Source organism: Bos indicus x Bos taurus, chromosome 10 (assembly GCF_003369695.1).
Source record: "Bos indicus x Bos taurus breed Angus x Brahman F1 hybrid chromosome 10, Bos_hybrid_MaternalHap_v2.0, whole genome shotgun sequence".
Lineage (NCBI taxonomy): Eukaryota > Metazoa > Chordata > Mammalia > Artiodactyla > Bovidae > Bos > Bos indicus x Bos taurus.
Genome location: NC_040085.1, coordinates 15,561,104 through 15,576,653, shown reverse-complemented (window position 1 = coordinate 15,576,653; position 15,550 = coordinate 15,561,104). Strand labels below are relative to the sequence as shown.

The window sequence follows — 15,550 nt, the reverse complement described above, 5'->3', positions numbered from 1 at the left end:
CCACACACAATCTGGCAGCTGGGCTGGTCCTTCCCCGTCCTTCCCCGCCAGCCCCCATCTCCCCACAGTCTGACGGACTTCCCAGTCCTCTCTCTACTCTGTATCCCCACTTCCTTTTCCAGCTAAAAGGAGATGGTGGGAAACTAATACTTGCTGAGGTCCTCACACAACACTCAAGGACACAGGCACTGACATTGCCCCCATTTTACATATGTGGAAACTGAGGCCCAGATAAGATTTGCTCAAGCTCCCAGCTTGGTAGTCCAAAATTAAAACCCAGTCCTGTCTGACTTTTTTTCCTATACAAGCAGATTCTGACCATGTCTCTTTGGTGTCCCTTCCAGTGTGAATTCCCACGTAGCTGGGCATGGGCATGGCAGTGTGCGTTCTGTGGAATCTGTCAGCATATGTGTGCTTGTCTGCTGTGCGATGTCACAGGAGCACAGGGCAGAAGGGCTGTTCCTCAGGAATCTGCTTGGCCAGGAGTCATCTTCCTGCTTAGGGGCAAGAACAGGTATTCTGACAGAATGGAAGAGGCATAGCATTGAGAAGCCAGAAGAACTGAATGGGACAAAGGCAGCAGCTAGGGGAGGGATGTGTGTGTGTACTAAGTCACTTCAGTCGTGTCTGACTCACTGTGACCCCATGAACTGCAGCCCTCCTCAGTCCATGGGATTCTTTATGTAAGAATACTGGAGCAGGTTGCCATTTCCTCCTCCGGGGGATCCATCTGACCCAGAGATAGATCGAACCTACATTTCCCGAAGCTCCTGTGCTGAAGGTGGGGGAGGGATGAGGGAGGTCAGAGTCTGAGGCAGGAGCCTAGGGGGAGGAGGAGGCCTTCAGGGTGGTTCCCATACCCTGAGGCTCCAGGGAAACCCCAGGTGAGGTTGCTCCATTGTTCCGTGGTCCCCATACCCCCACTAACCCACCCCCCAAGTCTCTGCTTGCCTCCCTCAAACAGTCTTGGGAAACTGGGGAGACCCAGAGGCAGCCTTCTTCGAGGAGGCTGAGCAGCCAGGGCTTGGAAAGGAGGCAGGCCTGCCTGGCCAGAAGCCACCTTCCAAATGAGCTCACACACATATTTTCCACCCTGGCCCAGGGCCGTGGCTGGGTGCCTTCCAGGCCAGCCTTCCCCAGCCAGGCCCAGCCCCCTCTGTCCTCCCCTATCCCTCACCAGACCTGGACCCTGCGGTTCCACAACAGGACTGGGCACCCCAGGCCCGGGGCTGCCACCAAACCCCAAGGGAGCAGATTTTCTGCCTCCAGACTAAGGCCAGGTCTCCCCAGGTTCCCTAACTCCAATGGGACTTTGTGGCTTAGAGAGGAAAAGACCAGTTTCCTGCTCCCAAAGAGTCACACCTGGATAGGCGTGAGGATAGTCTGGAGGGGCCGTAGGGGGGAAAGAAGAGGTGACCACACTGTAGTGACTTGAAGGAACCACGTCCTTAGCCTGAAGTAGCTCACTGACTCAGGGACTGGGCCAGGTCTGGAAGCTGCCTCACCATGGATCACTTCCTGCACCCTCACTTGATTTCCCGCTAGGGCCACTTCCCTGCTCTGGGGCAGGATGGGGTCTGGGCAGCGCAAGGCCAGGCTGACCACAAAGCAGGGGAAAGACGGGGGCCTCAGAAGGGCCCAGCAGATTCACACACACGCGACAGGCTCCAGCTCATCTCGATCCAGCCTGTGGTCAAAGACGTCACCCTGCGCCCAGCTTCCAGAGACATGTAGCCCCAGGCCAGCAAGCAAGATCAATGCCTCAAAACACTCTCCTGGGCCGCTCAGTGCCTGGCTCTGTGCTAGGAGCGTGGCTGCCCTGACCCAATACCCTGGGTCCCACAATATCTTCCTGAGGTTCCATGAGTTTGTATATTCAGACACAGCAGATATTTCATCCCATTTTGGATTCCAAGAATACGGGCACTTCGGGTAGATCATACAGCCAGCCATTGCCCTTTCTGTGGAGGAATGACCAAGATCCGTTAACACCGCTGATCCCGTCACAGCCACCGGACAAACCTTCTGTTCTCACCTCCTTAGAAAAGAGTAGAATGGTGCTAGGTACACAAGAGCCCCTCTTAATAAAAGTTGGCTGACTTGAATTGCCAGTGAGAGCTGTGATGTACATACATAAACAGCTGTAGTTACAGACTTCCCTGGTGGTCCCAAGGCTAAGACTACTACGTGGTCCCAGTACAAGGGGCCAAGGTTTGATCCCTGGTCAGTGAACTATATCCTGCATGCCACAACTCAAGATCCCATGTGCCGAAACAAAGATCCAGCACAGTCAAATACATAAATATTGTATATGTATGGCTGAGTCCCTTTGCTGTGCCCTTGAAACTATCACAACACTGTTAACTGGCTCTACCCCAATATAAAATGGCTTCCCAGGGCAAACAATCTGTCTGCAATGCAGGAGACCCAGGTTTGATCCCCGAGTCAGGAAGATTCCCTGGAAAAGGGAATGGCAACCCACTTCAGCATTCTTGCCTGGAGAATTCTATGGACAGAGGAGCCTGATGGGCTACAATCCATAGGGTTGCAGAGTCGGACAAGACTGAGCAACTAACGTGCACATGCAATACAAAATAAAAAGTTTTCAATAAATATTTTTTAAAAAAACAGCTGTAGTTGTGAATACATAAGTATTCTATACATGTGCAAGAAGTATGTGACATAGTAAATATACAGGTTACAAAACCTATATGAGCACTTACGTTTATTACATTTTTAGAAAATTTACTGTATATTTCACCTCAATCTTTAAAAGGTTCAAAAAAGAAAGAAACCGTATTGAGGGAAGAGATTCATATCTCCAGAACAGCTGCTCTGTCCCTACAAACCTCCTCCTTATGTGCCAACCCTACCCACTGCTGTGCTTAGTCACTCAGTTGTGTCCGACTCTGCAGCCCGTAGACTGCAGCCGGCCAGGCTCTTCTGTCCATAGGCAAGAATACTGCAGTGGGTTGCCATGCCCTCCTGCAGGGGATCTTCCCAATCCAGGGATCGAACCCAGGTCCTCCCGCATTGCAGGCAGATTCTTTACCATCTGAGCCACCAGGGAAGCCCTAACCCCACAGCCTGCCCTTAATCGGAGGATGATTGGTATTGGGTTGTGTCAGCCCAGCTCTTCTGGAAATACCAATCCTCTAGGCTGCACACTCAGGACAGCCGGCACCAGGACCCTGGAGCACCGGCAGGAAGGTCTCTCTTCCCTTCATCCCTCTAAGCTTCATCCCAGGTGTCCTCAGAGTGTCTTCTCCACTCTACTGACCTGTGCGCCAGAGGTCCTCCCAACTACCATACGCCTGCACAAAACTGCCCATAAATTCTGGAGGGAAGAAAGCTGGAGAAGGGGACCAGAGGATCCCACCCCATCCTCTCAGGCTAGGAGCAGCCCAAACTGCAGCAGAGACCGGCTGGGCAGGGTTTGCAGGGTGGTAGCGCCCCCTCGTGCCAGGTGTTGGCACTGCAAACCAAGCCCGGAGAACTGAGAGGCGGAGGCAAAGCCTGCCACGCTCAGGGCCAAGGATACCGCCGCCCAGTCCCTTTCCCCTTCGCACTTTCCACACTTCCACCCAGGCCACCTGTACTTAAACGGGTGGGACTATGGGCGCGACAGGATGACAAGCCTTAGTCTTCCAGCTGCAGAGAGGGAAAAGTCAAGAGCTTCCGTAGTCTGCCCCTTTATGGGGGTTGGTGAACAGCCCTGGAATAACTCCAGGAAGGAAGAAGGGAGGGGAGGGGTTGCAGGAGAAGGGTTCTGATAGAGAAAGTAAGGGGGTACTGGAGTCCTGGCCTCTGAGTTGCCACACTGCCCTCCTGTGGACGCCGCAGGCACTGACCCCTCCAGGATGCCTGGCCCCGGCCCCTTCAGGTCAGCGGCAGGTGGAGCTGCACTCCTGGATCTCAGGATGCTAGGACAGAACCGCCTATGGCCAAGGCAAGCAGGCCTCTGCGACTCCTGTAAGAGTGGGACATTTCTGTACCACTTCTCTGAGGCTTTTGGAGGTCATGCCCAAGCCTTCTAGGGGGGTTTCTGACCTGCACCCATCCTTCCAAAGTCATCCACACTCTGGAGCCAGGACTCCTTTACTTCCTGTCTTACATTGATAAAAGTCTTAAATTTTTTAATTCAAAAAAATGCCTGGAGGTATATTGTGAATATCACTCTATTCTTGTCTGTTTATGCTAAAAATTTTCATTTATTAAATATAAGCATTTAAAATACACCAAATATTTTCAAAACAATCTTAGTTTTTAAATTTCTTAATATGCCACAGGCAGTCTAAATGGACATGATTGAGGTTTCTCTCAAACCTCCAAGGGGTGTCCCCAACCCTGCATCTCATTCTTTCCAAAGCACAAGGAAACTTACTCCTGACACCATATGGTAGAGTCTTTAATCCCTACTCCCTTCCAACACAGAGGTTTCCCCATCTTGAAAAGCTCTCCTGGATTCTGCTGCGGTCTTGAATGATTTTTCTCATTTTCCCCTTTTCTCTCAAGCCAAAGTTTTCCAAAAGCTATCTGCATTCCTTCCCCAGTCATTTCTTTCTTTCCTTCTTTAATTTTTTGGCTGTGTGGCATGTGACATCTTAGTGGCTCGTGAGATCTTAGTCCCCCGAACCGGGATCAAACCTATACCCCCTGCATTGGAAGCATTGAGTCTTAACCACTGGACCACCAGGGAAGTCCCCCTTGTCATTTCTTTTTAATCCAACCTCTGCGTCTGCATCCCAATCAGAAATATACTGAAACCTCCCGAAAAGGCCCTCATGATGACCCCTTTCTTCTAACCCCAGGCCTATTCTCTGCTTTCATTTCTTTGGCCTTGTATCAGCATTTAACATGACTTGCTTCAAGAAGCTCCTATGCCCCTGTCTTCTGAGAAGTTCTGCCATCCTATAGTCCATGAATCACACTGTTGTCAAGGAGTCCTGAAAGCCCAGGACTTGTGTCCCTCTGCCTCAACCCTACCTGCGCCCTCAGCTTCTGTACTTTGCTCAGGGACTGTCTTTATTTGTTCTGTTAATTCTAGTTTCTGCCCTTCAGACTGTACAGAATAAACAAATTCTTGTTCCACGCTACAGCTCTTCAAATATTTGGGTGTAGTTTCCATATATACAAACGCTCACTGAAGTTAAGCTTTTTATAGGTGAAAAGCCTTTCTCGTCCCATAAACAGCTTTCACATGAAGTAGCTTAGAGACCCCCTCACCATTCCTATCACCAATCAGTCTTTAAAAGCGTACCTTCATAGAGAAGTAGTACCACACAGTGGTTAGGACAAGGACTCTGGAGTTACATAATCCGGGTTAGGATCCAACCTTTATGACTTATTGGTCGGGTGACCCTCAGCACGTTATGTACCTTCCCTGAGCATCAATTTCCTCATCTTTAAAATGGGGTTAATAACTCAAAAGGTTAAAAAAAATAATAACTCAAAAGGTAGTTGAGTGGGTTAAAAGACATAACCTATGTGATGCCTACGATTGGCAGTCACGACTCACTTATTCATTCATTCATTCAACAAACATTTATTGAGTATTTGTTTTATGCCAGACATTGCTTTTGGCACTGGGGATTCACCAGTAAATGAATAGGCCCTTGCCCCCTATGGAACTTACTTCTTTTTTTTTTTTTTAAGAATTCTTTCTTTTTAAAACATATTTATTTGGTTGTATCCAGGATTTTTGTGGCGTCATGAAGTATTTTTCATTTTGGCACATGGAGGATTCTCTAGCTGTGGCACGGGCTTAATTGCTTTGTGGCACATGGGATCTTAGCTCCCTGACCAAGGATCAAACCTGTGTCCCCTGCATTGCAAAGCAGATTCTTAACCACTGGACCACCAGGGAAGTCTCCCCTACGGAACTTATATTCTTGTGAGCCTGCAGGGAACAAACATGATAAATGAGTAAAATATAGTATGCTAGATAATGATAAGAATTTTCCAAATTTTTAAGTTCTGAATCCTATTTGATAAACAACTGCACCTTTAAATCATTTTTACTATAAGCATCCAAGAGAAACCAGGATGCTTCTTCAACACTTTGCTTAGAAATTTCTTCAGCCAAATATCTAATTTCATTCCTCACAAGTTCTATTAATACCTTTCACCAAACACTAGGACACAGCACAATTCAACCAAGCTCTTTGCCTGTTTATTAAAGATCGTCTTTCCTCCGGTTTCCAACACCAACATCCTGTTAGGTATTCTCTGAGGGATTGAGGCTCTCTCAATAGCTTTTCTTTTCTGAGCCCTCATAAGAATCACCTTTAACAGTCCATTTATGGCAATATAGGCTTTCTCTAGCATGCACCTCCAGTCTTCCATTCTCTGCCCATCACCCAGTTCTAAAGCTGTTTCCATATTCTTATGAACTTGTTACAGCAGCATCCCAGCTTTGTAGTACCAAGTTTTGGTCTTAGGCCACTATAACAAAATACAACCAACTGAGTAGCTTATAAATAACAGAAATTTATTGCTCACAGTTCTGGAGATTGAGAAGACCAAGATCAAGGTGCTAGCATAGTCACCTTCTGGTGAGGGCTCTCTTCCTTGTTCACAGCCAGTGCTTTCTGGACATTCCGTCACAGCCAGAACTTCATCACATGATGGAAAGGACTAATGATCTCTCTAGAGCCTTTCTTACTAGTTCCACTCTGAGGGCTCCACCTTCAGAAGGAAGCATCCCCCAAAGCCCGACCCCTAATACTACCATCTTTCAGTTCAGTTCAATTCAGTTGCTCAGTCGTGTCTGACTCTTTGCAACCCCATGGACTGCAGCACGCCAGGCTTCCCTGTCCATCACCATCTCCCGGAGCTTGCTCACACTCATGTCCATTGAGTCGGTGATACCATCCAACCATCTCATCCTCTGTCGTTCCCTTCTCCTTCTTCAATCTTTCCCAGCATCAAGGTCTTTTCCAATGAGTCAATTCTTTGCATCAGGTGGCCAAAGTACTGGAGCTTCAGCTCAGCATCAGTCCTTCCTATGAATATTCAGGACTGATTTCCTTTAGGATTGACTGGTTTGATCTCCAAGATGTCCACTATCATCTTTGGAGGGTAGGAAATCAACATGTGAACATCAGACCCGAGCATCTTGGCTGCTGCACATGCTAGTAGTTTGATCTTGAGCAAGTTACCTAATGACTTGCTTAGTTTATGACTATCTATTACTCAGTTTCCTCAATTATAAAATGAGGACAAAAATAATACCTACTTCCTGGAGATTTGGTGAAGATTAAATGAGGTGATATATGTGCAGTGATGAAAACAGTGCCAAGCGTATGGTGAGTACTCTTTCAAAGTTAGATATTGTCATCTTGAAAACCAGAAATCTGCCCATTTTTCAGTACTTCCACTATTTTTCACAATTTCTGAAAGTATTCCAAGAACATCTTCAAAGACCCATTTCTCTTTTTTTTTGTATTTTTTCTCATTTCTTAAATTAATTTATTTTAATTGGAGGCTAATTACTTTACAATATTGTAGTGGTTTTTGCCATACATTGACATGAATCAGCCATGGGTGTACATGTGTTCCCCCATCCTGAACCCCCCTCCCACCTCCCTCCCCACAAAGATCCATTTCTAAATGTACTTGATGATCTATGGGGATTTATAGGGGCGTGAACACTTCAACTCACTAATCAAATTAAAGCTTAAACTCGTTATAAGCACCTAGGTTCTCTTTGATTTCTTCTCATCTTCTTTTGGCTCAAATTCACTCTTAAATATTAATCCTCATGGCTAGCACAGGGCCTTGCACTTTGAAGGCACTCTAATAAATATTTACAGAGTGAAAGTTTGTTCTAACTTGGTGCCATTTCTTTCTTTCTGATGATGACTGCTCCCAACAGCCTAGATCTTGATTTTTTTTTTCCAACTCTTAGTTTATTCAGTATCACAGACCATGGTCTCTCTTCCTCCTCCTCTTGCCCCTTAAAACTCTACCCATCTCACCATCACTTTTCCTGTTTCACTTCTAAATTAACTTCTAAACTTCCCACAAGTATACCTCCATGGGTACTTACCATGGCTGTCTGACTTTAAATTTATGTGTCTGACCTCTCTTTTTTCAACTAGACTGTAAGCTCCCTGACATTAAAGTCTTACAAGTTCCAGGCATCTGCCAAGTACCCAGCATAGAGAACATAGCCAGCATTTAACTAAAACTTCCATGATCACTTTCAGAACTTAAATATTTTTAATTTCCCCAGCCTCTTTGCCCTGCAGTTCAACACCATCCTCCCACATTTAGGGTTCAATTTCACCTATCATAATCCCAAGGGTTGCAGTAGGGAGCATAGAGAGACTAAGGAACCAAGTTCCTTGGCATGGGACCAAGATCCAAGTGGAAGAAGGGCCTTTTTATGCCCAAATTTATGGCTTCAGGCCCTGCTGAGGTCTCAGTTTTGAATACATCAAAACTGATGTCAACAACAAATGTCACAAATAGAAAACTGTTTGTACCATTTGTAGAGAGGTTCTGAATGTACACTAGGTTCAAACCCTTGTTTCAGCATTTACTAGATCCATGGTCTTGGGCAATACCAAACCTGTCTGTGCCAGAGTTTCCTTACTTGTAACATGGGAGTAACAATAATAAGTACCTCACAAGACTATGCATATGTTCTAAGTTGCTTCAGTCGTGTCAGACTCTGTGCGACTCTATGAACCGTAGCCCACCAGGCTCCTCTGTCCAAGGGATTCTCCAGGAAAGAATATTGGAGTGGGGTTGTCATGCCGTCCTCCAGGCGATCTTCCCAACCTAGGGATCGAATCCACATTTCTTATGGCTCCTGAACTGGCAGGAGGGTTTTTTTTTTTACCACTCTGGCCACCTGAATTAAAAGAGGAAATACTTGAAAAGTGCTTAGATCTGTGCTGAAATGTACAAAAAAGCTCAAAAACTATCTGCTATTCTTATTGTTTACTATTATTACCTGTAAGTGCCATAGGAAATCAGCAATCCCAAGCCCACATAAATTAGATATCTCTCTTGTGACTAATAATAATTGCTAGCAGGTATGAAGCACTTCCTAGATGTTCAAGTTCCATTACCTCCCTAAATGTTGACAATAACCTTAAGAGGGAATTGTACATTATTATTTTTTTTTTTGAATTGTACATTATTAACCCCATTTTGAGAAGCACAGAGAAGTTAAACAATTTTCTCAAGGTCACAGAGACAGCAAGTAGAGAAGGCACCATTTATTCGTTTGTTGAATTACTGTGTCTCAGCAGGCGAGAAGCATTGTGGGTACAAAGGTAAACAGTCTAGGCCCCAACCTACAGGAAGTTTCAGTTTCCACAGAAGGGGCGGGGCGGGGCGGGGGCGGGGTCAGGAAAGAGTAAACAAATAGTTATAACACGGTGTGGTAATTGCTGTAATAGACGCGCACGAAAAAAAAAGTGCTACCGGATCCCAGACATTGGGACGAGAGAAGCACCGAGAGTTTAAGGACCCAAAGGAAAGACATGACAGTTACAGAATAAGCAGTGGTCCTCTGACAAACGTGTACTGTAACGTTACACGGAAAGGACTAAACAAAGCAGAGTTAAAAGTAGGGGTGAGCACCTTAAAAGCCAGCGTGACAAGACTCGGCAGAACCGAAAAAGGGTTAAGACGGGTGGGTGGGCGGGGCGCGCGTTGATTGGCAGGGGTGTGGCCAGGCTAGTCACCCGCCCCCTCCTCCGCCCGGGCTTCTCCAACCCTAGGGCCGGCGGGGGTGTCGTCTGGGCAAGGGACTGGGCGCTGGACGGAGTCGCCTGACCCCTCCCCCACTCCTCTGCCGCGTTCCGCGAGCTGGACGCGCTGGAGAAGTTGAGCAGCGCCCGGGCCGGCCCTGGGGGCTGACAGTCGGTAAAGTTTGGCCCGAAGAGGAAGTGGCCTCAAGCCCCGGCAGGTGGCGGCCAGGCCTGGACCTGAGCGCTCGCGGCCTGCGGGCGGGCTCTAGGCGAGGGCGCGCCCCAGCGTCAGGCTTCGAGCCGATTTCCGCGGCTTCGGGGACTGGCCTCGGAGAGAGCGCGGCGGCGGCCGGGGAAAACAACTCAGAAGTTGGCTAGAGGCACCGCCCCTGCACCCGGGCCGCTGCCTCCCCCCACCCGTCCCCAGCCCTGGCATCTAGAGCATCGGTCGGGGAGCCTGGGCCATGGAGCCCTCTCGGGGAGGCGGCACCGGGGAGCCAGGACGCCCGGAGCGGCGCCGCCTCCCCACTGAATAAACGACGGAAGCTCCGGGACTGTTCCTGCACCTCCGGACGGCTCACGATGCTGCCGGCCATCCTTCTCCTCTTCCTGGGTAAGAAACCGAAACGAGTCTACTCGCCCAGCATCCCGCTCCCAGGGCTCTCACAGGGCCCAGAGGGCTCTAGCTCCCTTCCTGCTACGCGGCTCCTCACCTGAACCTGCCCGGTCGTGCCCTCCACCCCCTGCCGCCGCCCTGGCACTGCCTGCCCCAGCCTCGGGGAAATCTCCAGCCGTTCCCCCAGTCTCCCCCTGACTTCCGTAAATCACTGTACCCACTCCATAGGCCGTGCTGCCAGACCTTCTTTCGAGGTCACACACCGCTGTCTTCCTCTGCTCCACCACCCTTTCCCATAAACTACCCGGAAGCCGCAAAAGGCTCTTGTTCCTCCTTGAGTTTGCTCAGGTGAAGGAAACTCGGAAGCATGACTCTTGCCCTTTCTCGCTCTTCCTCTAGGAGGCACTGTGGCCCACCCAGATAGGATTATTTTCCCGAATCCTGGTGAGTAGAGGATGCCCCAGGGGTAATGAGAACTCAAGACTTTCTCTTCCTTGAATTCCTCTAGTAGTTACCATAGTTTTAGAGTGGACGTCATCCACTCTTTTTTTTACAGATGGGGAAACTGAGACCCAGCGTAAGCCCTCAACTGGTAGTTAATGTACTTTTTTCTTTTCCCCCAAATATCCATCCTTGATCTGCCTAGCCAAAATGTAGTTTCCCTGAGGATAGAAACAGTATTTCCTGTTCCTTCTGGCCCAGTGGCTGGCACACAGCAGACCTCATGTTGTTTGTGGTGTTGATACGTAAAGTGGAATTATGATGAGGGAAGAGAGGGGGCTGCCTGAAGACTATGCCTGTAGTGTGTGTGTGGCTGGGGCGGGGGAGTGTCTGTGATCCTTCCAAAGAGCCCAGGCCCTCAAAGACCTCAAGCCTGGGCAGGGGTGTGATGGTAAGGGGCTCTTGACTGATGCCCCTACATTCCTCTCTTTCTCTAGCCTGTGAGGACCCACCAGCGGTGCTCTTGGAAGTGCAAGGCACCTTACAGAGGCCTGTGGGCCGGGACAGCCGCAGCTCCCCTGCCAACTGTACCTGGCTCATCCTGGGCAGGAAGGAGCAGACGGTAACGGTCAGGTGAGTGCGGGCACAACCCTATACCTTTCCCCTATGCTATGCTATGCTAAGTCACTTCAGTCGTGTCTGACTCTGTGTGATGCCATAGATGGCAGCCACCAGGCTCCCCCATCCCTGGGATTCTCCAGGCAAGAACACTGGAGTGGGTTGCCATCTCCTTCTCCAATGCATGAAAGTGAAAAGTGAAAGCGAAGTCGCTCAGTCGTGTCCGACTCTTAGCGACCCCATGGATTGCAGCCTACCAGGATCCTCCATCCATGGGATTTTCCAGGCAAGAGTACTGGAGTGGGGTGCCATTGCCTTCTCCGACCTTTCCCCTACTCCCGCGCCTTTACCAGGGAGAAGCCTTCAGGGAGCACTTCTCCATGGAGCTTCCATCCTGTCCACGGGAAAGAGGAGAGTTAGATTTGGCGTCATCTGCCCTAAAAGCCTGGCTTGTTTGGGGCCAGACACAATGAATTGCAGGTGGACTGGAGTGGACATCTAGCTTGGGTCCTGTCATCTCTGAAGGACAACAGTCACTCCAGAACCTTCCTCAGCCTCCTCAGATCTTTTAAACAGTCCAGGTCTCCCTGGGCTCCTCCAACCTTGGGCTGTGGGGTTGGGGCCCACGTTAAGTACCTGGCTGTTTGCTTCACACAGTTCACTTCCCATAGATTTACCCAGAAAAGAATAAGGGAAAAGAGAGGCCGTCTGGGGAGAGCTTGTTGGAGCAGAGGGATCAGAATGCTACAGTGATCTCAGGTCTCACCACTGGGCACTGGGAGGGATGGTGAATTCTGGTTAATTAAGCTTACAGTAGTCGCCGGCACCATGCTTGGGTGACAGTGCTGCAACAGCAGGAAAGCAATGAATCTAACTCGGTCCAGAGCACAAGGCAGTTTTTCGAAGAGGCTCTAAGATGTACTCATGGTCTCAGGTACCATGGGCCTCTGTTAGGGCTGTTGCCTTGATTACAAAGGAATTTGGCTAACTGCATTTTCATCTGACCGTTTGGATTGTGGATAAGCAGGTGTTTGTGCTGCTTGGCGTAGAAGAGGCTTGACAACTGTTGGGGGAGGAAGAAGCCAGCAGCGGTCAGGAATACCTTACGTCCTGCTCTCCTTCACCCCTGTAGGTTCCAAAAACTGCATCTGGCCTGTGGCTCAGAGCGCTTAACCCTGCGCTCCCCCATCCAGCCGCAGATCTCCCTGTGCGAGGCACCTGCCAGCCCTCTGCAACTGCCTGGAGGCAACGTCACCATCACCTACAGCTATGTCGGGGCCAGAGCTCCCATGGGCCAGGGCTTCCTGCTCTCTTACAGCCAAGGTGGGCTGGACAGGGCTGATGTGGCACTTAGAACAGGCAATGGAAGCCCCAGGGAGGAGGGGAGGATCCGGCCCACCCCAGTGCTTCACAGCCCCTCTCCGTGGTGCCTCTGCAGATTGGCTGATGTGCCTGCAGGAGGAGTTCCAGTGCCTGAACCACCGCTGTGTGCCCCTGCTCCAGCGCTGTGATGGGGTCGACGCCTGTGGCGATGGCTCTGACGAGGCAGGTTGCAGCTCAGACCCCTTCCCTGACTTGGCCCTAGCCCCTGTCCTCACCCCACCCTGCAATCACACCTTAGAAGACTTCTATGGTGTCTTCTCCTCCTTCGGATACTCACACCTGGCCTCAGTCTCCCACCCCCAGTCTTGCCGCTGGCTGCTGGACCCACGTGATGGCCGGCGCCTGGCAGTGCGCTTCACGGCCTTGGATCTAGGCTATGACGATGCAGTGCGTGTATATGACGGCGCGGGGCCCCTCGAGACCCTCCGACTGCTGCGCAGCCTCACCCGCTTCAGTAATGGCAAGGCTGTCACTGTGGAGACGCTGTCTGGCCAGGCCACAGTGGACTACCGCACAGTCCCTTGGAGCACTGGTCGGGGCTTCAATGCCACCTACCATGTGCGGGGCTACTGCTTGCCTTGGGACCGACCGTGCGGCTTAAGCTCTGGCTTGGGGGCTAGCGAAGGCCTCGGCGAGCGCTGCTACAGCGAGGCACAGCGCTGCGACGGCTCATGGGACTGTGCAGATGGCACGGACGAGGAGAACTGCCCCAGCTGCCCACCTGGACACTACCCCTGTGGGGCCGCCGGCACCCCTGGGGCCACAGCCTGCTACCTGCCCACTGACCGCTGTAACTACCAGACCTTCTGTGCCGATGGAGCAGATGAGAGACGCTGTCGCCACTGCCAGCCAGGCAACTTCCGGTGCCGGGATGAGAAGTGCGTGTATGAGACGTGGGTGTGCGACGGGCAGCCGGACTGTGCTGACGGCAGTGACGAGTGGGACTGCTCCTACGCCCTGCCCCGCAAGGTCATTACCGCTGCCGTCATTGGCAGCCTTGTGTGCGGCTTGCTGCTGGTCATCGCCCTGGGCTGCACCTGCAAGCTCTATGCCATTCGCACCCAGGAGTACAGGTCAGTGGGAGTGCAGCTGGCGGTAGAGAAGTGGGCCCTGAGGGTGGGACAGGGCCCGTGTGGTCACAGGAGGCCTGAGGATGCGCACGTGGGGGACAGGCTCTGTGGCCAGCTGCTGGCTGCGCTCCTGGGGCTGTCTCACTTGGGGGCAGGTGTGCTCCCCTGAGGGAGGGACAGATCTAGATCTCGAAAGCCACCTCAAGGAAGGAGGGAGACCTCAGATGATTTTGGAGAGCCAGGGCATAATGCCGGGTATCCTGGCCTGGGTGTGGAGTAAAGAGGCCTGTCTGGGCTGGGATAGGCAGCTCTGGTCACCGGCACCTGTGACTGAGCAGCCCTCATGCCTTCCAGCATCTTCGCTCCCCTCTCCCGGATGGAGGCCGAGATTGTGCAGCAGCAGGCGCCTCCCTCCTACGGGCAGCTCATTGCCCAGGGCGCCATCCCTCCTGTAGAGGACTTCCCTACAGAGAACCCTAATGATGTAAGTCACCCTCCCCAACCAGACCACCTGCCGCTCCAGACCCCTGTGGCTGTTCCCACCCCTTCCAACTCTTATGTCTTCCTCCTCTCCTTGCAGAACTCTGTTCTGGGCAATCTGCGTTCTCTGCTACAGATCCTGCGCCAGGACATGACTCCAGGGAGCACCTCTGGTGCCCGCCGCCGCCAGCGGGGCCGCTCTATGCGCCGCCTGGTGCGCCGTCTTCGCCGCTGGGGCTTGCTTCCCCGAACCAACCCCCCAGCCCGGACCCCTGAAACCAGATCCCAGGCCACACCATCCACTGCTCCTCCTGAGACCTTAGATGGCAGCATAGGTCCAGCCCATGAGGGCGGGGCAGTGGGTGGGCAAGATGGGGACCAGGCACCCCCACTGCCTGTCAAGGCTCCACTGCCACCTGCCAGCACATCCCCAGCCTGTCCTACTGTCCCTGAAGCCCCAGGGCCACTGCCTGCGGTGCCCTTGGAGCCATCACTGCTGTCTGGAGTGGTACAGGCCCTGCGAGGCCGCCTCCTGCCCAGCCTGCGGCCCCCTGGACCAACCCGGGCGTCACCTGGACCCCACACAACAGTCCTGTCCCCAGAGGATGAGGACGATGTGCTGCTGGTGCCACTGGCTGAACCTGGGGTCTGGGTGGTCGAAGCGGAGGATGAGCCACTGCTGGCCTGAGGTGACCTAGCTCCCTTGGGCATTCTGTTCACAGGGACAGCAACCCTATAGAGGGCAGCTCAGCTTCCCATCCACTACTTCCTTCCCTGTCCCTCAGTCTGAGGGGACTTGATGGGCCTCCTGTTGATCCCAGGTAGCTGCTATCAAGTTAGGTGTCCCTCAGACAGGGAGAGGGCCCTCACAGAGCTCCCCCTGCGCATGGCCAGAGACCACAGTCCACCACCACCCTCTCCCCACACTGCCACCGGTTGGTGGCTGTTTTTAAAAAGTAAAGTTCTTAAAGGGTCATGGGCCTGGACACTCCATCCTTGCCAAACCCATCCAAAAGTGGCCTTAAGCACCAGAATGCCAACTGGCTGGAGACCTCCAGCCCCCAAGGGAGGATTTGGGCAGGGCCTGAGGTTTTGCCAACAGTGATCCCTCCTACAAGGCCTGGCTCATAAAAAGAGCACAACAAATGCTTCTGTCCCATAGCTAGGTTGTTGCCCAGGAAGCCAAGGTTGAAAAATAAAGGAATCAGAAATTTCAGCCTGTAAGTGAGCTGTGC

At 51.5% G+C, this 15,550-nt stretch overlaps 2 protein-coding genes across 2 annotated transcripts in view; one reads left to right on the top strand and one right to left on the bottom strand.

Annotated features, from left to right (window-relative positions):
• The window catches only part of RBM23 (RNA binding motif protein 23), a 48,212-nt gene that overhangs the window by 7,493 nt on the left and 25,169 nt on the right, over positions 1-15,550 (bottom strand). The gene's annotated exons all lie outside the window — the stretch shown is intronic.
• LRP10 (LDL receptor related protein 10) lies at positions 9,702-15,539 on the top strand. Its single transcript, XM_027553313.1, has 7 exons — positions 9,702-10,320; positions 10,723-10,767; positions 11,262-11,397; positions 12,515-12,705; positions 12,821-13,838; positions 14,190-14,319; positions 14,416-15,539. The coding sequence occupies exons 1-7, from the start codon at positions 10,290-10,292 to the stop codon at positions 15,001-15,003; spliced, it is 2,139 nt and encodes a 712-aa protein (XP_027409114.1). The 5' UTR covers positions 9,702-10,289; the 3' UTR covers positions 15,004-15,539.